General features: G+C 38.7%; 1 protein-coding gene across 7 annotated transcripts in view; it reads right to left on the bottom strand.

Moving 5' to 3' along the window:
* The window catches only part of NR3C2 (nuclear receptor subfamily 3 group C member 2), a 325,844-nt gene that overhangs the window by 65,042 nt on the left and 234,969 nt on the right, over window positions 1-25,833 (bottom strand). For all 7 annotated transcript variants that reach the window (XM_023636455.2, XM_023636454.2, XM_070261544.1 and 4 more), the window contains exons 5-6: window positions 1,599-1,949; window positions 165-309 (exon numbers count right to left, since the gene is read on the bottom strand). In XM_023636455.2, the coding sequence (XP_023492223.1) occupies window positions 165-309; window positions 1,599-1,949 (496 nt within the window). The remainder of the gene's footprint in view (window positions 1-164; window positions 310-1,598; window positions 1,950-25,833) is intronic.

Raw genomic sequence — 25,833 nt, 5'->3', positions numbered from 1 at the left:
GTAAAAAGTAACTTTTAAGTTCTCAAATGATAGATTTTTAACTCTTAAAAAATGCTAATATCAGTGGATCCTTTTACAAATGTACATCTGTTTAGAAATCATAAAAAAAGCATAACAAATAACTCTGCAGTTTATTTTATGAAGGCTAATTAATAGGTACTTACTCATTAAAGACTAGGTCTGGCGCAAAATAGAGAAATTGGCTGTTCGTATGTTTGTACGATCTCCAGCTCAAGGCAAATGATGATAGACACATCCAAGAATACTGGATTAGGGTAATTTGGTCCTCAAGAGGCAAATTTTTAAATCCTGGAGAACAGAACAATTAATCACAGAAATACACTTAGCATTTAAGTACATTCCAGGAAGAAGCTTCTTAAGTCAACCCCAAACAGCCACCTTTCTCTAATAACTCAAATCAATTCCAGAGCCATTTATGGAGCAACCACCATGGGCCTGGCCCTCTTCAACATTTCATTTCGGAGTCATTCTAAATTCTCAATGAGGGTGAACTGCCAGGGCAATTAAGCTGGGGAGTTTAGGGAGCTTCGTTGTGGATGACGGTCTAAAACCCTTGGTGAGACTGAAAGAATTTGTGTTAACATGTGAAGCTTGCTTCATCCTACTCACAAGGAATAACATTAAAATAAAGGGTAACTTAATAACTGTCAACACCTGCATATCTGCATTAATGTGGAAGATTTTACTTTTCCTGAGTTTGCAGTGGCTGAAAAAGGATTATTCCTTGCTTCCTATAGTCGAGGATAATACCTGACTTCAACAAAGTTCTGAAACAGAATAAGCATCCTTAGCACCTGTCCTCTCTCTCTCACAGTCTTCCTTCTCAAGCCCTTCTTCTGTTCCTTCTTCTGTTCCTTTTCTCCCCCCTACATTCCCCGTGGCATCATGGAATTCTTCTGTTTGTATGTAGTTTCACATGGACAAGCTCTTCGGACAGTCAGTCATCAGAGCTTTCCCCAATCTTTCTTCTTATGGCTGCTGGTTGACCACAGGGAATCTAAGAAACTGTTTTGGGTTAACGAACAGGGATAATCTGATAGCAATTCTAAGTGATGTTTCTGTAGCTTAATAGGGGCCTTATTAATAAAATCCTATAGCATAAAAATGGCTAAAGTAGGAATTTCAAGCACAATTTAAAGGGTGCTGGGGGTAAAATGATATTTTCAGAAAGAAGAGTCTTTCAGGGTCTTAGACATCTTACTTAATAGGTCTTGGTTTACCTGGTCTGTGGTTAGATTAGCCCTGGGTATGAGCTGCTAATAATGGGCTTAGTTTGCGCTTTCACAAACAGAGTGTTTTTTACCTTACTAATATTTTTGGGACAAAATATCCCATTTTAATCATCAACAGAAGAAATGTATATATTATATTAATAATAGAACACTTAACTTCTCAGGAGAAATGAGCACATTAACCAGATTTTTCCTGCAAACTTGATTCACTGGATATCACCTTAAAAATTTGACATCAGGATCTAACAGAAAGCTAACTCCAATCGCACTGTCGGATATGGCAAAATTTGTTGCCCTCACTTGTCTAAATCAAGATGCAGACTGTGAAAGGAGAGGCAATCCTACCTGGAATTACCTTTGCCCACTTCACGACTTGAATCATCTGTTTGCCTGCTAAGCGGTTTAGCGTGGAGAGCAGATTTTCGGCTGTGTCCGGTTTTGAGTTGTCATAGCCTGCATACACAATTTCGGGTTCAATGTTTTCAAGGACCATAGCAGGGGAAGGTGTGAGTGCTCGTGAAATCGTGGAGAGCTGAGGAACCAGTGCTGTGTTGACTGAGGGCTCTTTCGCAGGAGCGATGTAGGTTGTCCCTTCCTCGGGGCTCTGGGGGGGTGGAGGCGGGGGTGGGGGCTGTTGCTGCTGTGACTGTTCATCGTGAATCCCTTTTAACTTTCCCAACTTCTTTGACTTTCGAGCTGTAAAAAAATTATAAATGATAAAAGCAAATTAAAATTATGTTTGGGATACAATACATGAGGTAAATTACAATCAAACATTGACTTATATTGGCTAAAGCATATTTTTCCTCTTAAGATAACTTGTTATACTAACAGGAACAGTACCTTTTCAATATTTTTCTAATACCAGGCACTGTCCTAAATGCTTTATATAAATTAACCGATTTAACAATTTTATGAGTAGGTATCATTATGATTCTCATTTTATAATGAAGAAACTGAGACCAGGAGGGCTAAATATCCATCCAAGATCACACAGCTAGTAAATGTAAAATAGAGATAAGAGTTCAGAGAAAGGATCAACTACTTCACATGCTCACAAGTTACATATATCTCAACTATATCTTATATAAGCCAATAATGCCCACTTAGTATCCACCAAAGAGCTGCCAACAGTGCTACAATGGCCTCATTGAGTTTACCATCACAGGGTGGTCTCTCCTCCCTCTAATTAGCTTTCTTTGGCTTCTTTAATAGTTCTTCTTTGATGCTTCTCTACCACTTACTCTTCCTGTTGTGGTCCATGGGCAATCGCTTGTGTATGTAGAGTAGTCATTTTGTACAAATGCTGCCAGCCCTATGTCCCCAGCTATATTGTGAACGGCTCAAACACAAAGACTGGGTGTTCCTCCTCTTTTACAGCCCCCATGGCACCTTGGTAAATGCTACACCTATAGAAAGTTATTTATAGTTTCCATTGAATGAACGGGAGAGCAATCAACCCCAAAGCAAGGCAACAAAAGGGAAGAAATTAATTATCTGGATGATTCCAAACTGGGGAGCTAATTAGTAAATGTATAGGAATTGATGCTACAAAGAAATTCAGGTGTAAGTTACACCAATACACACATACACAATCTTTAAGAATCTGTCCCACTCTGTTTTTAATATAAATAGATAATTCACATATCATATAGTCTGGAACTAAAAAGTATCATACTATGTAGGAATCCCACTTTAGATTTTTAGAACATCCTATGCACAAGTGACCATATGTTCTGATTCACCCAGATTAGTCCTAGTTTAGGCTTGTTTTCCCAGCATGATTACCAATAGTGCCCTGTTTACTCCTCAAAGTGCCACAATTTGGACAATAAATAATGTGGTCATCTTAATTAAAACCAAAGAATCAGTATTAACTTTGATAGCAACTGCTTTCTTTCACATTTCTCTCAAGAGTTCTTAAAATAGATAATGGGAAATGAAAGAATGGGGAGGTGGAAGGTCAATGGGAGGGTTTGTGGCTGGATGGCTGGTGAGTGGGGTGGATGGGAAGATGGATAGATAATTGGGAAGATAGATGAATGAATGAATGGATAAAAAGAAAAGAAAGTTTAGAACTGAGCTTAAAGCTGTGATAACTTACTTTGCAATTGTAAGGTTTTCAATTTTATTAAAGAATTTATTTGAAAATTCTTGAAAAACCAGACATCTTTTACTTAGTTCAAACGTGTGTGAGGAACTCATAAAATACAAATTTAACATAGAGAGGGCCATGCCACACTGATTAATTTGATTTTAAAAATAACCATTCATGTTTACAATTATGGCCATTAATATTTACCACATTCATCACAGAAACATTTACTAATTCAGATAAAAGAAAAGCTGCTACCCAACAAGAGATATATCTGCCACACATTCATTAAATATTGGAACTGGGCTTAAAAGATGAACTGGACGTAATTCCTATCTTTAAGAAGTTTAAAATTAGCAAAACAATTAAAAAATTTCAGTCATTTTGAATAACTTCATTTCTTTACAGATTGCCTCCTTCAATAAAGGACTTGTGGCAGAAAAATCTGATTTTTAGAATTGTTTCAATGAAAAGTGGATGTATCATATTCATATATGCTAATGGGAAGCTGGAACAAAGTCCTGCCCAGTAGTGCTGAGCTTACAGTAGGTAACTAAGATGCTTCTGACGAATACATGAGTGAACAAAAGAAAAATAATCAGCAAAACGCCTCCAAAACTAGAAAAGCAGGGAAGGAGAAGAAAAGAACATAACGATTTGGTCAATTGATGACTCTCTAATAAGAGCTTGAGAAAGTCCACAATAGCACAGATTGGTCATTTGGGTAATCAGATCCTTGGAGCGGCCTTTGTGTCACATAAACTTTTCTCTAAGCCTCCAGTGATTCATCTGAAAAACAGACACAACAGTGCTACCCACTCCTATCTCACAGAGGGCTAAGTGATAAGAAAAATAAAAACATGTTGAAAATTATTACTAACATCTGAAACAATATTTCAATGTTACTTCTATTCTTTCCCATAATTTTGCAAATATTAAAAAGGTTCCAGTTCATTAAAATGTCCTCAGCCTTTCTAAGACTACATCTGATGATAACAATAATTTGATTGACTAGAAATAGCCAAGGGTGATATTTTCAAATTTTATTAAAAGCGATATTTGCTTGTAAATTAATTATAAAATTCATATTTGTTTTAGACCTTAGGTCTATAATGCTGTATTTATTCGCAAGGCTGATTTAAGGTCAATGCTATGAAATATCATGAAGAAGAATGCTTAATATTTTTTATAGCACTTACACAAAACACTGTGGCCTGTAGCACAGACTGGTCATTTTGGTCATTGACCTATTGAGCAAATCATCAACATTATGTTTAGTATTTGTTACATTTAACTTTGTGCTGTGATTTTGTGAATATATATGAGACACACTTGGAATTAAGTAATAATCTATATTTACTTAAATAGTTCAAGGTAATGAATACTATTAGTGTGCAGATTCTTCAGACAAATGTATTCAACCAACATCTTTTCTAAAAGTATGGGGAATATAGTTACATAATTAGTTATACTTATATTACTGAAAGTAGCCTTTTAAAATGCTTGAAAATTTTATACTGCTCTTCTAATACATGCTGTATGCTCAAATTAAAGCTCCTGAAAGTTGTTAATAATGTCTTATGTATTCCTGTAACATCACTTTCCATGATGCTTATGGGCATTCAATAATTGTTGAATAAATTTATTTCAAATTCAAATCAATAAATTTTAATAAACTATTACATCCCATTAATGAAATACCAATTTACTCCCATGTGGAAAATACAAGGAAGTTTCTAAGATTTTAAGATAAAATTCATGAATTGTTAATTATTATTCCCTTTCAAAATTTCTACTGTGTAATGAACCATTGGTAGAGTTATTACTCTTAAAATGCCATATGTAAAATAACAATAAGCTAAATTTATTGAGCACTTACATGCCAAGCACAGCTCAAAACACTTTTTAAAGGTTTTAAGCGTTCCAATGTTCACCACGACCCTACGATTAGGCAATATTATTATTTCCATTTTACAGGTGAAGAAACTGAAGCAGAGAGACATCAAGTACTTCTTCAAGGCTGCAGAGCTAGTAAACACCGGGGCTAGGCTTTGAATCCAGCCACAGCTCGGAGCCCACACTCTTAACCTCTACGCTATGCAGTCTCTCTTGTAATCAATCCTTTTCTTTTTATCTAATTTGTACTATTTTTATACTTTAAGATTAGCAAAGGCTTCAAATCCAAGTGTATAATTAAGATGTTTGCTAATTACACAGGAAAATCTTTGGCCAAAGATACTTAATGAGCATGTTTCCATTATACAAAGCATCAGTGAACATAAATTTTGGGTCTCATCACTACCTATCACCTTACTAAATTAACAGAGTTAATGGCCATTGGGCTCAGAAACTCACGCTCCCAGGTGGCTAGGGCCACACTTCTTTCTCAGTTGGCAGCAACAGTAGGGAGATCTGTGTGTATGTGTCTGTGTGTAGGGTGCATTAATATGACTATAAAGGTCCCCCAATCCCACTTAAACCTAGAGGAGTTTCACCTGTTCTACCTGGATGTTGTAGTAACTAATATGGGCTTACTGGCTGTCCTCATGTGCCAAGTTCTTAATTACTAGCAGCATCTTGGCAGCCACTTTTTCCTGACACTGTGAAGAGACAGAACTCACTAGATGCTCCATGAATTGCTCCCCCAGGAGCTGTACAATGGGGAGGCCCTGCTTCCTATTCTGACCAATGTGCAGAACAGTAAGCAGGGAGCATCTGGTAGGACCCTATAAAAACTGTGGAAAATTCCCAGTGGGATCTCAAGATTTACAAAGGCCTTGAAAACATAGGATGGCAAGACTCCTTTTTGGTTTATTCTACCTCCTGAAGCTGATACGACCTGTTACATACCTTTTGACAAACTACTGGTGTGGTAGAATGATGGCTGTTTAGGAATTATATCATTCTTGCATCCCACAGTAAAATGATCCAATAAACAAGGTTCTCATAGTACTTTCATTGTGATCTTTCTCAAGTGTGTTCAATTAAAGATTCTTTAGTCTTAGAAATGGGTAATCAGAACAGCTGTTTCTTCTTCTGGAGTAGAATAAAAGACTGATATGGAATTTTTTCTTGCACAAGATTTCACTGGAAAAATTTAAAGTGAGAATTCTGTCATTTCAGAAATACTTCATTATACGTCTTGAAATTTTAGGTCTTGGCAGTAAATATTAGAGAGGCTATATTGAGGTTATACGAAAACATGTATTTTTCTGTTCACAGGCCAAATGTAATTACTGGTTTAAACCCACAGGACAATAACAGCACCCCCATCCTCTTTCTTTCACAGGTCATTTCTCTTGCCACCCTCGCCCTTATCACACTTTCCTATTTTCCACATCATCTTTATTTGTATGACTTCTTTTTGCCTTTCTACTGCCAGAGGAGGAATACTCTCAGAGTTAGGGTGACAACCAAGTATTTTTGTGTCATGAAACCAAAGGAAGGAACGTCATCTTTCTACAAGTTTAAAAGGTTTTGCAACAAAATCTCTCTAATTTGTAGTAATAGGAAAAAGAGCATCTATGGTTCTCAAGGCAATATACACTAACAGAACTGGGGTGAGGATCTAGGGGCACATTGCTTTCTGAATAAATAACTAGCTTCTCAAGTGATAATAAGGAAGCGGCATTTCAATTGTTTATAAATACTCAAGCGGTTAAGGAACTTGAAAACAGGGTGCTTTTAAAAGTGTCTCTAAACATTCTCAAATTAATCGACAAAATTTAATAAGTTAACAGGCATTATGGATTTTCTTAGCACAGAAAATATGCTAAGGCATACTCGAACCAACCTTTGGCCACTTTAAAAGACATTCCACATCACACACACGCACATACAAAACAGTTAACTATGGGAGGTGATGGATATCTTAATTTGCTTGATTGTAGTAATCATTACCCAGGAATACTTATAATACTGCATTGTACACCTTAAACATATAAAATTTTTTATTTGTCAATCATAACCTCAATAAAGCTAGGGAATAAAAGACATTCCAAACTAGTGGACCTCCATATATTAAATTTTAATGTGCATATAAAGAGATCCATAGATATGTTTATAACTATAACAAATATAATTTTGTTGTTATTGTTGTAGAATGTTTATCTATTACTTAGCAAACAACTAATATCCACCCATTGGGTACAAAGTGCCCTGGTTTTGTGAGCAGTGCCATATTGAATAGCAAGATCTGAGCCCGGACAAGAGATTACAATCTCAGGGAAGATGGATCAACAGAGAAGAAAGTAACTAGGTTTATAAAGCAGGCTATGATAAATTTTGGGTCAGTGGTACTGATGACATATTCAGAGAGTTAGACCATAGCAGGGAGAAGCTGTTTTATCTTTCTATGGGAGCTCACATGTTCCTGTACCCCTCTGTATTAATTCCTACCATGCCCTGATTTGCTTTTGGTGTGATTCAGAATTTACTGAGGGCCCATGTTGTCTGGGCCACTTTGCTGTGTGGGGATCCACTCAAAGTTAAGCACCACTGACCTTTCTATGAGAATAGTCCCTCAGACAAGAAGTCCAATCTGAGCAGAGAGACTCAAGGGAATCTGAGAGAGTAAGAACAGGGGTCCACTGATTTTGCAGAGATAGTAACAAGGTTCTGGAAGAACACCTCCAATCACATATTCTGATACCTTTCCTGCTGGAGACAGGGAGTCAGAAAGAGGCAAAGCCAGCATCTGACTGCAAGGTACTCCTGGGGCTAGACAGATTTGATTAACATGATTGTTTACGCGGCATTTATATTTTCTGTAATTATATTCTTTTTTTTCTCCTGTAACACTTAGCAACATTTTTTCCTCCATTTTTTCCTTCTCACACCAGTCAGATTCAGGAATGTGTGTACACATGAGGACGTGTGTGGGGAGGGTTCCGTCTTGGATCACTTTTAAAGGTGAGGCAGCATGTCTCCAAGATCTGCCCAGCCTGGGACTGCATTAAACCTAGCAAGAATCTCAGAAGAAAAGGAAACAGAAATGCCAGAGAAAAGACCTCTTGGTGATAGCCTCTGAGTGATGGAGAAATCTTCCAGAGCCTTTCTTCCACTGAAACCTTAGCTAGGTTTGTATTAAAACAAGAGAGACTACCACTGCACTGAGCAGCCTACACTGTAATTCCAAAGCTCCTTCTGGCACCACTTTTGAAGAACTGCAAGCAGTGGTGGAGGAGTGTGGCAGCCACCACCTCACAGACAGGTGGGCTGGACCGAGGATTTATTATATGGAACACCTTCCGCCTGGGCCTTGCCATTGTTGTGGTGATAAATAGCTCCAGGAAGTATCGGACGGGAGCAACAAAATGACAAACCCTCCACCCATAAAGCTTTGGACAAAAAAAACCCAAGTATAAAAAAGGTAGAAAAAGACCGGGATTGACTTATTCTAGGGTAGAGGGTGAGGGATATGAGAAACCAAATAGCAATTTCAAAAACTTAAAAAGACATTTGCCAAATCACGGTGAGCACCTATTTTCTATTTCCATTGAGGTCAAGATAAGATATAAAGGGTTTAAAGGGCAGAAGAAGGGATTTAGAATAGACATTAGGAGAATTTCCTCCAAATGTTCTGGAATGTGCTCTGGAGAAAGCCTGGAATGCGTTGCTAGCAAGAACATGTAATATTCCTTTCTAAAAACTCTGAAGTAATAGGTAGACAGGTACCTTGCTTGCCTGAATGCAGTTCTGCCCTAAGGGAGAAGAAAGTGATTACATGAGTTATCAAGATCCCGTGGCCCTACGATGGAAGTAAATAAGACCTCCAACGTACATTCCAGACTTAGATTTGTCTGAAAGGAACTTCTCTGTGGTTCATGTTTGTCTGAAAAACAGGAATAAATCCCTTACACGTGTAAGTGTGGTAAGAGATAATTTTGGAAATATCTTTCCAAAATATGCTCAAAGGGCAAATACTGTCAGCTCAGAATGCAGGCTCAGAGGAACGTCCAGCACCGTAGGAAAAAAAATTCATGAAGGCCTCTATGCTCACTTCTATACTATCCTCCAGCAGGCACACACTTTTTGGTTTCTCTTGATCCTGAGATTATATAATTTTATTAAGGGGGAAAGTAGTAATAGTAAAGAGCTATCATTAATTGAGAATCTGCATGTCATGTACTAGGAGAGCATCTTTTAAAAAAAAATCCCGTTTAATCCTCATAAGTGCCCTGTGAAGTAGACACTATTGTTAGCACCATTGTGCTAAAGTGGTAAAGTGGCTTGGACAGGGTCACAGGGGTGGTCTGACAGTTATTGTGGTAGAGTCAGAAGGTAATTTATTGTAATGACATGGAAAATCAGAATAGAGAAACCCCATTACATTTGCAGATGACATAAAATCAGGAGGTCAAAGGGGTGTGAAAAGGACCTAGAGCTCAAATGACTTTTCTAAATTATCAGCAAGGTTACCTACCATTGGATTGTCTATATTGAAGAGATTAGTCATTTTAATAGGGGGCATATAACAGCCTGTACCAATACACACGGTGTTTTCTCTCCTAATTGCCCAGGCAGAGCAGGCAACTTCTACACGCTTGGGGGCTGTTGCTGTAGCAGATAACTCAGGCTTTTTGCTTTTGCTCCTTGTTTTGACACCTTAATTCTGATGGGAGGAGAAACCAAAGGAGGCAGAAATCAAACCAGTCAGTCTGTATAAAAAATAGAATTTAAGAGAAGAACTCACTACTTCTGATTAAAAATAAAGTTTCTAAGTTTCATTGCAATTGATAGTCGAGTTCTTCAAACAAATATATATATATACATCCGTGCCCATCTTCCTCTACTTTATATATGGGACACCTACCACAGCACGGCTTGACAAGCGGTATATAGGTCCGCACCCGGGATGTGAACTGGTGAACCCTGAGCCACCAAAGTGGAATGTGCGAACTTAACTGGGGCACCACTGGGCCAGTCCCCAAACAAATATATTTTTAAAACCAAATGAGCATTCTTTAGAAAATACAGATTATCTATCTGCTTTGTAATTCTTATTCTTTGGGAATAACTATGCTATGCTGAAGATTGATATATGTGCGTATGCCAAACAAAACAAACAAATAAGCAAAAAAAAAGAAACAACCTCCATCTAGTTTTATAATATAATTAAGAAAACAGCACTATGATAGCTGTGGCCGCCCAGCAAAAGGTCCCTCCCTCAGTTAAAAAGTTAATTCTTTAACAGCTGCAAAGGCTGCCTTCTTGGCATATGTTTGAGCAGAGAATTTATGACATGAAGCCTGATCTCATTGGGTATGCAAGGTAAATAGTCTCATTAAGAATGTTTTATGAAGAAACATTACTGTTCTAACAAGGTCAAAGGGTAAAGAAGGTATGAGAAAGAGGCAAAAGGCAGTGACCCAGAAACAGACTACAGCACCCAGATTAATTTACTGGGCCTCCCCAAGACCTAGCGTGATCCTCCATAGGCTCAGGCCAAAAAGAACTAGTCAGATGCTAGAACACACACCGGGCAGAAACCCACAGGAAGGGTCCCGTGCAATCCTCCTCACACTGGCAAGTCTGCTAAGCAGGATCTATCATAAGCAATACCATATAAACAAATAAGAGTTGACCCAACAGAGACATTAGGAAGCCATTTACTCTCGGTAGTAGCATTTTTCTTTATAAAATTTTCAGCAGGAGAGTCCTTAAATAAGCTCTCAAAGAACATTTAAAATATAATGCAGGAACTTTTGTTTGCACATCACTTTTTAGGTGTGTTTCAATTATTCTGTTTTTCCCTCTTAGCATTTGTTTCTACTTTACTGCAATGGTTTCCTCATCTTGGTCCCTTTAATGGTACCCAGTGACCTGACAACTTGTAAGTATCCAAGAACTCTAAAGCAACTAGGATTCAATCTCAGGATTTTTTTTATGATTAATGTACCTAAGAAATAAAATCTATGGAGTGGAATGGAAAAATATACACACTAGTAAAAGTTTTATACAGACTAGTAAAAGTTTTATCTCCAAAATCAATTTTTTTCAGAATATTTCATCCTTTTCAGCTCAATATTTTTTCTATAAAATAATTAGAGACACATCATTACAGTTTTAATTATTTTTTCAAGGACTATTACTTAACAGCATATTTGATATAAAATCATCTTAATTTTAATCAAATTATAAGTAATGCCTTACATTATTTATATGAAAAGTAAACTGACTAAGTTTTAGTTGAGACTACCATGTTGAGATAGTAACTGAATAATTAAAAATTATTAAAATTGCTTAGTGAGACAAAGAACTGGTGAGGCAGATAACCAAACATAAAATAATAATCTTATTAACTGACACAAACAAAAATATTTTTCACAACTGGTATAACGTAGAAAATATTCTGTATTTCTGAGTACTATCACTCTAGTAAAATTAAGAACATTTTACAAATGCAAGACAAAGAAGCCAACCTGAATTTTTAAAAAAGTCTTCATGTTAGAAGCTAACACTAATATAAAAAAAGATGAAAATAATAAGTACATGTTAATGAGTTAACATTAACAGGATGCCACTCAAGTTTGGGGGGATATTAAATAGGCCTGAGGAAAGAGAAAACAAATGTCAATGTTTATAGCTTTTATGCATTTTAAATAAACAGCATTCCACATTTTATTTCACTGACATTATCAGAATGAGTCTAAATTAAGAATTAATAGTAGCCAATGATGCATGTACTTGAAAAAAAATTATTTTTCTAGGCTGGGATCTCTTCAGGATGCAGGCTGAATTGGTCTGGAAACTCCCAGATAAAGCTGAGCCAAACCAAATGGTCTTTTTTCAATAAGCGAGTCTCTTGCATTTGCTTCTTGTGTTTTCATTCCAGCTTTTCTTTGCACACAGGATTAGGATTGAAACATCTTGAGGCACTCTGATGATGTCTTGTGTTGGCAGGTCTCCGGTCACTGCTGAGGAGGAGCCTTCTGGCTGCTTGGTGGTGAGCAGAGCCATGCCAGGGCAGGGGCAGACATGCAGGCCTGACCTCTCCGCTCTGTTTAGAAGATTTCTTTTGGTAGTCTGCCACAGTGTAAATTCCAGAGCTTCGGTGACTCTCTCAAAACGTAGTTCAGCACAGCAGACTGAACAAACCCGTCTTTAAAAGAAGATGCTTTCCACTTAGGTTTCAAAAGTATTCTTCAAATTTCTATCATTTAGCTATATTAAAAAAAAAGGTCCGAGAGAGAATTTAAGAAAGTTCTTAATAAATATGATGTTAACTCATTAAAAAGAAACTTTTAGGAGAAGTAAACGTTAAATGCCTTTTTATTCTCAGTGATTCCTTAAACTCCATATTTTTCTTTCATACATAAGACTGAACCATAGACTTAGATGGAAACAAGTCAGCCCTTCTCCATCAAAGCTGTGAAGACGAGTGGCCCCAAGGAAGTCTTCTGGAGACTATTTAAGTAGTTCAGGAAGGATAACTGGGCCATTTCTGAAAGTTTTCTTTGGGGCCACAATTCACATTTAAGTCACTGTTAGTAATTTCTAAAGTAATATCACATTTACAATAAGGAGATTAAACAAAAACAGTTATTTGTTTCTTCTCACAAATTGCTTGCCATTTTCCTATTAGTATTTTGTTTATGTTCCAAAGACAGGTTTCCCTTCATTTAAAACAAAGTCTGCTAGCGTGTTGTGATTTTAACACTCCCATGTGTGGCTCCGAAGAATGAGCAGTGCCTTGAATGATGGATTTCACTGCTGGCTTTGCTAGTGTTAGAATGAACTTCTTCCACGTTGCAGGGTGGCCCATCGCTGTCACCCTAGAGCACAGGTCTTCACTAGGAGTCAGTTCTTCACCGTTCACTTGGGTTAAGGTCAATTTCATGCTATGATTTTCAAATGGACGATGTGGTTCTAAGTCACATACCACATAAAACACAATTTTTAACCTCCACAGTAATTTTTAACTTCCTCATAATTGAATTGAGATGATACAAGCCTATAACCTTTCCTTTAGAGAATTTCTATCCTTTAACGGTATTTTCTTTGGACCCACAGCTAGGATTAGAACTTTTCTTTCAGATTCAAAAATTCTCCCTTTACAGATATGAGCATAGAGACTAAAGATCATGACATCATGCCCAACATAACGATATAGTCTATATTCATTTGTTTGATTTCTGGATTCTCATGTTTAGAACTTATCTAAGGATTTTATTGCATGGCACGCAGTAGGTGTTAAATAAGTGCTTATTGAAGAAAAGGAAAGAAAGTGCAAATAAACGAATGAATGAATGCTTTGCTGACCTTCTACAACTGGTTAGATTTATTAATGCGATGGCTATAGCCACCATTCTCTAACAAAGCTTCTAAGGAAAATAGAGAGAGAGGATGGTAGGTTTCACCCAAACCCCAGTGAACTAGGCTAGTCTGTCTAGCAAACAACTTTAGCCAAGGCTCAACCCAGCCACAGTCTGATAACAAAGGCAGGTCAGGTGGTCTGCAAGCAGCAGCAAGCCAGGCACAGTAGTAGCGTGCAGGCAGCCCTGCCACTTCTTACCTTGACAGAGTCTAAAGAGAGACGAACCTCTTTACCTTCATAGAAGAATCATACTCTAAGAGACAGAATCCAGGAAAGAGGCACACTACATGCCTAATCTTCGGGCCCAATTAGTATCACTGAATTAGTCCCGTCAGCACAGGTTCCTTTTCGTGGGTGGAATGATGGGAAATGTTTTTGTCCTTGACTCTGACACATCTTTGGGGAGAGGTGGAGGCGCAGAGAAAGCTGTGATCGTCTCCTTCCCCAAATGACCATCATCAATTCAACATTTTGATACCTAAATTGTGAGCCCCCAATAGAATCACAGCCTTCTAGAACCAGAAGGGACATCACAAAACAGCCAGTTCAATTTCCTCATTTTAAATCAGAGGAAATAAAGTTCCAGAAAGATGAATTGACTTGCCCAAGATTCCAGCTGGTAGAGGTGGCAGATACACTCAGCCTCATCATTTCAAGTTCAGTGGCCTGTTAGCAGTGTCAGCATCAAAATTTTAATATACGAGGGGCTTAGAGAAACTTGTAAAAACCTATTTGTTCAGGGAGACATTTATTTATATTTATTCATAGCAGGTTGGAAGGCACTTGACTAAAATTATGAGGAGAGGCTAAAGACCTCTCCCCAGGCCATCCAACAACCACTTTAATATCTGTTTAATTTGGCGTAAACACAAAGCCATCCAAATAGAATGCCAGCTTCCTCAAAAGTAGTTTCTTCAGGGGCCAGCCTGGCGGCGCAGCGGTTAAGTGCGCATGTTACGCTTTGGTGGCCCGGGGTTCACCAGTTCGGATCCCAGGTGTGGACATGGCACCGCTTGGCACGCCATGATGTGGCAGGCATCGCACATAGAAACTACAGGAAGATGGGCACAGAAGTTAGCTCAGGGCCAGTGTTCCTCAGCAAAAAAGAGGAGGATTGGCAGCAGTTAGCTCAGGGCTAATCTTCCTCAAAAAAAAAAAGTTTCTTCAGGATTATCATGAGAAGAAATCAAAGCTGGATAACAAAGCTACCCATGATTCTTAGCAGCGAGCTAGTTAGCAGACCAACGGTGTTTGTATAACTGAGTTGTCCTACCTGTGTAGAAGGACATCTACATTTTGGTAATGACATACCAAAGGATATGCCTTGACAAATGGCCCAATAATTGCCATGTATCATTCTAACTTTAAATTTTAAGAAGTCACTGAATAACTGCTATAGACCTAACTATCAAAGCCCCATGATTGGAGTTCAATACATTATAACACACAGAATATCAGACATGAGTTGAAGCCCCTGAAGGCAGGTACCTACAGTGGCATCAACATGCAGCTTTCCTAAGTGCCAAGCAGCATTTGGAGGACTAGCTCTGAGGTGCCTACAACTACCCTCACCATTTTGCCTTCATGGAACAAGTACACGGCATAAACTAATATCTCCAGGAGTCAATCTTTTGTAACATTTTGTATGCATCAGTTTGGTTAAGAAATCAGTAACATGGATTATTTTCAACATTTTCAGTTGTTATAGTCCATGCTTTTTCACTTTTTGACTTGGTTCATATGTTTAAAAAACAAATTTTTAATCTTGTATCTTACATTTTTAGGGGACCACTATCAACTAGCTTCTTATGGGGAAGACATATGGTATATTACAAAAAATGGGGAAAACAGACTAGAAATTTTGAGAAGGAACCCTGTAAGATATACTATTCAGCCACTTGGATGACTTAGATGGACCAAATATGATCATATATAATTTCAATTCTTGTCCATAAAATATATTTTAATTTGCTTATCTCCCAATGTATAATTATTAAAAGTTATGTATATTTTGAGGGCTTAATAAAAGTAACAGGATATAACCGAGAAATTCAATTAAGAAAGGATCTAAAAAAAAAAATGAAGAAAAGCATAGTGCCAGAGATTACAAAAACAAAGATTATCCTACCACTTCTCTGACTGTGGCCGATGCATGCTCTTCTTTAGAATCACCTGGGGGCTTTTTCAAGATGTAGAATCTTGGGTGACCCCCACATCAACATCTAAGAATATCCATAAGTGGGGGCTGAGAGTCTTCATTTTTAACAAACTCCCACGTGATGCTTTTCTGCATTTTGAAGTTGAGAACTACCAACCTAAAGGCTCTGAATGAGATTACAGAAAGAGGGGGAAACAGAGAGAACCTGGGGAAAGGTTCTTTAAAAGAAAGATAGGAAGAAAAGAAGGGGGAGGGATAGACAGAGATCAAAACACGGTCTACACCAGGATTTCTCAACCTCATCACCACTGACATGTTGGGTCAGATAATTCTTTGTTGTCACGTTCTGTCCTGTGCAATGTACAATGTTTAGCAGCATCCCTGGCCCTCTATTTCCTAGATGCCAGCAGCATCCCCAACCCCAAGTTGTGACAACAAAAATATTTCGGGACTTGGACAAATGTCCCTGCTGGAGGTATAATGGCCCCTGATTGAGAACCACTGGTCTACATTATGGAAGTTGATAAAAACAAGAACAGTAAGCTAGAAAGATAATTAAATTCCTAGACTCTATAAAAACCAATCAAATGAGAATTGAAATAAGAAGCATGCTAATTCATTACACTCCTAAAGTTAGTTTCCTTGATAGCAGAAGTCATAAACTGGAAAGTGAGCTAAGTGTAATTTAAAAACTTCATTTTCATCTTTCGGAATTTGGCATATCTCACACAAAAATTTGTATTTCTTTTTTTCTTTTAAAGATTGGCACCTGAGCTAACAACTGTTGCCAATCTTCTTCTTTTTTTTTAAATGGCTTTTTCTCCCCAAATCCCCCCAGTACGTAGTTGTATATTTTAGTTGTGGGTCCTCGTAGTTGTGGCATGTGGGACGCCGCCTCAGCATGGCCTGATGAGCGGTGCCATGTCTGCGCCCAGGATCCGAACCGAGAAACCCTGGGCCACCAAAGCGGAGCACTCAAACTTAACCACTCAGCCATGGGGCCAGCCCCCAAAATTTGCATCTCTGATATCAAAAAGAAACTTAAAATCTGTCAATATCTGCCCCTTTTCTCCCATGGCAACAAATGGCTAGAGCTGAGAACTGGCCACTCCCTTTAGCTGGAAAACTGCAGTTTTTCCCCTATGCTTTATAGATAGGTGAATTCTACACAAAATTCCTTCTGGAAGTCATTAGTGTTGTAAAAGATTAGAGCCTATCTACATACTAACACCTATATTTAGTTTCCTAGAAATCCAAATCTTATTATCAGTGCCACACTTTTTAACTATAAACATAATTTACAAGCAACATAGGCACCCACATACAGCCCACTAGAGGAGGTCCACAGTTTAGCTTAATCATAACATCAGGTTTATAACTCACAAGGTCAGGCCAAGTACCCTACACCTCACGCAAAGGGCGTATGTAACTGACTGACAAGTGCATATCCTGTATGTTAGTACACTCATAAAAAAAATGAGTAAAGACTGACTGATTTCAACATTCACACATTAAAATTCAAGCTGGGCTTTAAGCAATAGGCTCCTTTACTAACCATCCACTAAAAAGAATATTTGTTCCTGTGATGAAACAGGGTTTCCCAAAAACACAATCTTCCTTCAGCTGTGTGGCTGGCACTGCTCTCCATGGTCAACTTCCTGCTGACACCGCCTGGAGGTAAAAAGGTCCACACCCCTAGGTTTATAGCCTGTTTCTCATCTTCGGAAGTTGCACTTTCTTCCTTATCCCATGAATGGTGGCCCTGAGCCCAGCCAATTTAAATGTACAATTAAATATGACTACAACGTGAAGCAATGTCCAGGTATAACCTGTGCAGTGTTACTTCAGTCACGAGTGTAGTATCACGCAGTTCAGTTATGGAGGCAAACATTTTTCTCATGGATGAATACCTTATGGGTCCTCCCTGATAACATTCTCCTTTTTTCAGCTGGTAGGCCAATCTGTTTCCCAGAAGTGAGGCTGGAATACTATCTTTGTGTTTATGGTCATGAAAACAGAATTGCTTATTGCCGCTCTTCTCAACAGGCCACCCAAACATGGGCTGAGTATTTCTGTTAACCTTGGTGAAGTTCTTGGGAAGACAGGTTCTTCTCCCACCGGAAATCAGTACATATCCCTGACTTTGACCTTGGGTTACAACTGTTCTGGAGACCACGGATTTTAATGATTTAGTTAATAATCCTTGAGATTTACTCCACTGAGCTCCTCAACTAACCTTCATCTTTACCTACTCATCTTGGGTTTGACTCCTTTTGTTTTCTTTTCTTTCCACTACCTCCCAGCCTTGCTTTTGAACACTTATTTTAGAGGCTCATTCCTCCAGCCCTTTTACTCTAGGTCAATTATCCTAACTTCCCTTGACCTTGAACGTTGTGCTTCACTACTAACCATCAGACCTAGAATTCCCACCTTAACAGCAGCAACAGTTATCCCAAAATGCCATTCTCCCATGCTGGTGACAAAAACTGTGGCTAAGTGAGCTTAATCAAGAGGTTCAAACATCACTTAAAATTTCTCATTAAGGAATGAAGAGATATGCACGAGCTTTTCTGTAATATATTATCATTTAAGAAGTTGCCAAATTATACTATATAAGTCAATGTTAAGATCAAGACTTACGTGTTTTTTGGAAACTGTACCTTCCTGGTGCAGGGATGGAAAAAATAATATTTATACTACAACTTTCTTAAAATATCATGTTTGGAATCTTTGTTATGAGACTGGTTTAAAATGAAGTCTATTGTGCCTTTGATAACTGGATAGCCAAACTTAGGATTTTTTGCTAAATCCAGCTTAGTAACATACGAGCAAGGTTTAACTGCATGTTCATTCTTTCATTCATTTAGTCAATAAGCATTTATTAAGCATCTACTTGTGCTAAGTGCTCTGGATATAAAGACAAAAAGACAACTCTGTTCCTAAGAAATTCAAAGACTATTTGGCAAGAAATATCTATAAACCAATAATTATATTAAAATCTGGAAAGTGCTACAACAGAGGCTTTGGAATCACAGAGGTGGCACTAATTAACTTCATGTAAGGAAGTCATAAAAAGCTTTTTAGGAGAAGTCTTAATAAATTATATACATACATAACATCTTAGAGCTGTCTAAAAGGGAATGAACACTTGCCCCGCTGTAGAAAAGACTATCTGTGAGGGATGCACCTAATGCGGGGGTGATGAGGTTTTTGAGGTAGGTCTGAAACAAGTAATAGAAACTTAGCATTAGGGAGGAAGATGTAGGTTATTTAAGAACTGTGTGCACAAAGGCACAAGTGGAAGGTAACGAAGAAGAAATCAGAGTAGCTTTATGGAAAGGAGGGGTGGTGTCAGGAAGTAGGAAGAAAGGGGGGTGAGGTGGGTGAGTATGTAGAGGGCCCAAATCAGGAAGGTATCCGAGAGTGGCAACATGTTCTGTTGGACATAGGTCATTCCATAGTGTGATGGGCAGAATAATGGCCCCCTGAAGATGTTCACCTCCTAATCCCTAGGACCTGAGAATGTGTTACCTTACAGGGCAAAAGGGACTTTGCAGATTTAATTAACTATGGATTTTAAGATAAGGTAATTATCCTGAATTGTTCAGGTGGGCCCAATATAATCACAAGGGTCCTTACAAGTGAAAGACGGAGGCAGGATAGGCAGAGGAGGAGATGTGACAATGGAAGCTCAGATAGGAGCTATGTGTTTAATTTGGCTTTGAAGATGGAAGTGGGCCATAAGCCAAGGAATGTGGGCAGCCTCCAGAAACTGGAAAAGGCAAGGAAATGAATTCTCTTCTTGAGCCTCCACAAAGGAATGCAGCCTGTTGACTCACTGATTTTGGCTCAGTGAGATCCATTTTGGACTTCTGACCTCCAGAACTACAAGATAATAAATTTGTGTTGTTTTAAGCTTGTGGCGCCTTGTTACGGCAGCAATAGGAGACTCATACAGATAGAAGTGCAGCTGGCTCCCTTGTGGCCTTCTCATGCCTCTGGTGCAAATGAGAGATCTTTGCTGTGCCTGACAAAGAAGGCCCTGTCACTCAAATCAGCAAAGCTGACTTGGCAGAAACTGCCTCACAGCACTGAACCAAAGGGAGCTGCGGGCGGGAGAAGTCATCGACTGTGCAGGGGGCACAGTGGAGCAGGTGGCAGGGCTAGTCAAACAGGATGATGCCCAGAGTGGCTCAGAACCTTTCAAAGCACAGGGGTGCAGGTAGAGGTAGAAAGGGGTGTCGGGGGGGAGTTGAAAACAAACCAACATTGTGTTCACTGCTTTCTGTTCGCTCATGGGATCCCACTTATTTTGAATTTCAAATAACCTATAGGGAAGCTTCAGATTTTGTTTATTAAAGAATAAAATAAGTCAAGTATTTGAGAAAAATTGACCTATTGGATAGCAAAGCATGTTTGGGTACAGGGCAGTCAGTGAGCCTTAAATGAAATAAACCAAATCAAGCTAGCTCTTTTAAGTTTTGTTTTGAATCTGTTTTCAACTCCAGAGTATTTTAATCAATTCTCTTATATAATATTTAGAAGCTATATAAGGACTTCTCTTTAACCATAAAACAAGTGGAAAGCCAACAGTAGTGCCATCACTAATATTATCTGAAAACGTTTAATGATGTGACCCAAACTATCTCTATTAAGCAAAGATGGAGAAGTGAGTTAGGAGGTTATTTACTCTGAAGAACAAATAGCATGGAGGAGCAGAGATCTGCCTGAGGGCTTGGAGGTCACCATGCACACAGGCATTTCCTTCTAACCCACTGGCTACAAGCATGAGAGATGGCAACCATGGCGGGGGCCTTGGGCACCGTGAGTGTGGGGGCTAGATGTAACCCAGGCTCCCTTTTATCGCTCCTGCCTCTCCTCAGTGGGTATGCATGTCTATACATGTCCAGGGTCTGAGGTGGGGGCAAAGGACAGAAGTGAGGTAACAGGTGGCACTTTTTTGTTCCCTCTCTCATAACCAATCACAGACTTCTCCAGGTTCCCTTCTTTTCTCCCTCAATTTTCTTTCTGAGATTGTTCCGGACTTTCTCCTCTCTTTCCTTGCTCTCAGTTCCCCAGTAGAGAACTATAGGTCATTCTTTCTGTACTTGCCCTCTCTGAGGATAAGGAACCTACCTTCACCTTTGAGTTCTGAACACTCTGCCCCAAATATCTGTACCATTTAAATGTACAGCTTATAAAATATACTTAAAGTTATTGCTTAGGTAAGGCACAAAACAAGTAAAGTCAGTAGATTAAAAGCTAACATGGCCCTTTCTAATGCTATGTTAGGGTTGGCAAGAAAAATGTAAATACATTAACTTAAAATATAACTTTTAGGGGACTTCTCCCAATGAAGAAATATTTACCAAGTGCTGATTAGTGATTTACTTGAGAAAAACAAAAATAACATTAAATAGAAAATAATTGAAACTAAAGGACTTAAAAAAAATCAACAAAAGGGCTTACATATCCTAAGAAAAATGCTGCCAATGTTACAGCAACCCCTGGAACAGTGGTTCTCAGCTCCAGTGAACTGACGTACACATACAGAATTTTATAAAAGTAAAGATGCCCATGTGAAAAAGTAAAGATGCCCTTTCTAGTAAATTCACATTTACTGCATGAGAGTCTCTAGGAGCATGAGAGTCTCTAGGAGCAGGGAAAGGGTGAGGGTGTTCAAAACAAAGACTTGGGGACCGGCCCCATGGCCAAGTGGCTAAGTTCACATACTTTGCTTTGGCGGCCTGGGGTTCACCCATTTGGATCCTGGGCGCTGATCTACACACTGCTCATCAAGCCATGCTGTGGTGGCATCCCACATAAAAGAACTAGAATGACCTACAACTAGGATATACAACTATGGACTGGGGCTTTGGGAAGAAAAAGAAAAAATAAAATAAAAGAGGAAGATTGGCAACAGATGTTAGCCAGGGCCCATCTTCCTCACCAAAAGCATACCTAAAAATCAATCAATCAATCAACCAACCAATCAATCAATCAAAGACTTGACAGATGAATCTGATATGCAGTGAGAACTAAGAACAACTCTTGGACAGGATCACTTAATTACATAGTCCTCCTTGGCCTCTTCCTAGGATCCCTGTCATTCTCGTGTAATCTTTTGATTTTGGCTTAAAATTTCTAATCTGACTTGACTTTAATTTATCTAAAAATATGATTATATTCAGGACGAGAAAGTGTTTTTACTTCATGGGATTTAAGTTGTTGCTTAAAAATTTTTTAAAAAGTGAGCTAATTAACATATGCAAATATTTCTAAGTAACACGAAATGCCTTTCATGTATATAGCAAATAAAGATGAAACTGTTGGAATTTTCACAGGTGAATTAGACTAATTTTAGAATTAGAATGGTTTGGTTTGAAGATTGCTAGATTAAGAAAACGTTATGTTGAAAGAAATTTTCAAGAATTAAAAAAATTTTTTTAATTGTTCATAACAGTTTGTCTCCTAGTTTCCCTGGTGGTTTCTGAAGGTGAGTTCTGAAGAGGTTCTACGGGAAACAGTAACGGGTAAGGGTGGGTCAAGGACTGAAGGATGCTGACAGAAAGTTGGCTGCTAGAAAGTGGCTCCCTGAGTCCCAGCCTTTCTTCACAAATGTTTCCTGGTATCTGTTACCAAAGCTTCAGGAGAGATGGATGTGGTATGTGTTCCAAGGAGATCAACCAGAGCTCCCCCAGCAGTCCTCAGACTAGAAATAACTTAAACCTAAGGTGGCCAGAAATCTTTACAGCAAAGTCACGTGAAGGGCTGATTTGCTTAGACTGAGTTGAGAGGGAGCCAACATCAAGTTGAAACATCAAGACAAGAATCTTGTCTACTGGCAGATGCTGAAATTGGGACTGAGGTGGTCGGCAAGAGGAAGAACTGTGGGCCTTCTGCAGTGTGGGATTTCAGGACACAGACCTGCTCCTTTCCAGACAAGGTCCCACACGAGCATCGGTAGATGCCACAGGACCACTGGATGGGATCAACGCACAAAGGAAGTAACCAGGATGAACCAACCAAATATCGAGGGACAGAGTCACAGAAAGCCATCCTGAGGTGTCACCACTTTGTTTCAATAGATATGTCAAGAAGTTGTTGACAGGACTAAAGCAAAGAGAAAGAATTCTAGGGATTTAGGCCACCGTCAACACTAATGGTGATCTTAAGTATCCTGTTGCTAACTTTCCAATGCTTATCTGGCTCATAATAAATTTCTTCATTCTTAAAGATTAGCTCTTTGAAAGCAAGGCCAGTGCCTGCCTTCTCATTGCTACACTAACATCACATGGAACATGTGGAATTTCAGAGGCATGAGATGAATACTTGTCAAATAAGTCGATGAATGGATCATCAGAGATGCACTTTTTAAACACTATGATCCCCTCCTATTCAACTTAGATGAATCTTAATATAAAAAAATACTCAGGGGCCAGTCCCATGGCGTAGTAGTTCAGTTTGGTGTGTTCTGCTTCGGTGGCCCAGGTTTGTGGGTTCAGATCCCCAGCGTGGACCTCTACCACTCATTGGTGGCCATGCTGTGGTGGTGACCCACATACAAGATAGAGGAAGATTGGCACAGATGTTAGCTCAGGGCTAATCTTCCTCAAGTCAAAAAAAAAAAAAAAGAGGAAGATTGGCAACAGATGTTAGCTCAGGGCAAATCTTCCTCAGCAAAAAAAAAAAAAAAAAGGTAACAGAACAAACTACGTATTTTCATCACTTCGTAAACATATTTCATATTATTACATTCTCAAAACAAACACTGTATAAAACACTGAAGGAGGAATACAGAACAATTACATTTTGGAGTTTCTTATTTTCATGACCTAACTCAGCAACTGTCTTTATGTTGTTGTTGACAGATCTTTTCAAATTAATGAAGCAGCACATTCTGAACAAACCATTTTTATTAGCTCTGTTAATTCAGCTTTTAAGAGCCTCTCTGTCAAAATGTAAATCATTCTTTTTTAATCAGTAGATAAACTGCTCAGCAAACATCTGGACTCTTATTCCATCTTTATTCCCTCCATTTATTACAGAGAACTTTTACTCTCTTTACTAATCGCTGTAACGAGTATTTTATAATTTGATACATCAATAAAAATATTTTCAAAATCTGTTAGAATTGGAGTAGCCTTTAAAAGGTATATTATCTGTCCCAGAAAAATCATCACCTTAAAAGATTCTAATGAGGGGCTAGCTTGGTGGTACAGCAGTTAAGTTTGTGCACTCTGCTTCGGGGGCCTGGGGTTCACCAGTTTGGATCCCAGGCACTGACCTATGCACCGCTTATCAAGCCATGCTGTGGCAGGCGTCCCACATATAAAGTAGAGGATGATGGGTATGGCTATTAGCTCAGAGCCAGTCTTCCTCAACAAAAAGAGGAGGAGTGGTGGCAGATGTTAGCTCAGGGCTAATCTTCCTCAAAAAAAAAAAGAAAGATACTAATGATATTAACTATCATACATATTTACTACTGAAGACTGAAGGACTGTTAGAAAGTGAGTCAAATGGTTTACTGTACATTCTAGAGGTGAGAATTCAGAGAATTTTATTGTAAGATAAATAACTTCCTCTTCCCATCTTTACAATCACAATATTTTACTGTAATTGTGGGGAGAAGAGGATATTTACTCAGAAAGTCAACAAGCAGCAGATCATTAATCACTAGATTTTCAAATGAAAAAACATTAAATTATATTCCTCAGTGGACATACTTGCTAATTGAAAGTAAACGAGTTCAGTGATTATAACTTGGAGGAATCAGAGTGTGAGGTAGACGATACGAGTGGCTCCTCGAGAACAGGCAGGGACCTTACCCGGCATGATGGATGGCCCTTTCCAAGATGGATGAGTGTGGTAAACCCACGATGCCTGGATCTAAGCGGTTTGTTCTTCTTACCACTATCTCCACATCCCTCCACCTCCTACTCTTCCAGGACCCCAGAGCTCAGCCCCAATCTTAGAGCCTGGCATTCAGGGGCCAAGAACAGTTCAGGTATAGAGAGACGTTTTATGAGAGAATGCCCATCTTACACATTAACTGGTGATTAAAAAAAAGCTTAAGATTTGCCTTACTTACGCTCTCTGTGTTTTGTTTTAGTTTGCGCATTTTCAAAGTAGCCATATCAAAAAGCCTTGAACGCTAAAATAAAGCCCTAGTAGCTATTCCGAGAAGAATGAAAAGCTATCATTTTGCTTTGTCAGTCTGTTTGCTAAAAATTGACACCTTTTTACTTCTAAATATATGGATAACTTATGTGAATAAAAATCAGGTGTTGGAAAAATTGCTTTGATTTAAGGGAGGCGCCACAATTAACAGATGATTGTAATTGTTATAAGTTAGTACTGGAGATGCATCAATTACACTCGATTGCTATCTATATACTTATAGCTTTCTGAAAAATGGGGTCAAAATGTTTCTTGTCACAGGTCACCATGCTTTGTACCATACGGACCTGTGACCTGGCCATACGAGCCTGGGTAAGTTAAGGGCCGTAGAGGCAAAAGCAACTGTTTGTCTCCATCCTCTGGAGGACTCAACCCAATCAGAAGCTCTGTTCTGGATAGTGACCAACCAATTGGCCCCAATCGTCTCTCAGGAAGTTTGAATATGGACACAGGTGACAATGAAGCTGAGAAGTAGAGAGAGAAGGCAGTAAATAGGAACAAGAATAGTGAAAACCATGCGTAAGCAAGACCAACAAGGTGGGGAGGGGAGAGCTGGGTGGAAAGAAGCAAGTAAAAAGTGAAAAAATCAAAGAGAAAAGTCCAAGCAATTGAAAACCTGTTGTGTTCTAAATGACATCCCAGTACTTCACAAAGACTGTGAAAGTGTCAATACTCTTAAAACAAAACCACATCAGCTGAGGTAACCTGAAAGAGTGTAACATTAATGTGAAGCGCCATGAACAACCAACCAAAACGAAACCCCCCACTATCTTACCAGAGGGTCAGAAAACAAATGCGTATGACAGAAAATATCAGGGAGGGTGTGGAA

Source organism: Equus caballus, chromosome 2 (assembly GCF_041296265.1).
Source record: "Equus caballus isolate H_3958 breed thoroughbred chromosome 2, TB-T2T, whole genome shotgun sequence".
Lineage (NCBI taxonomy): Eukaryota > Metazoa > Chordata > Mammalia > Perissodactyla > Equidae > Equus > Equus caballus.
This window is presented reverse-complemented; position numbering and strand designations above follow the sequence as displayed.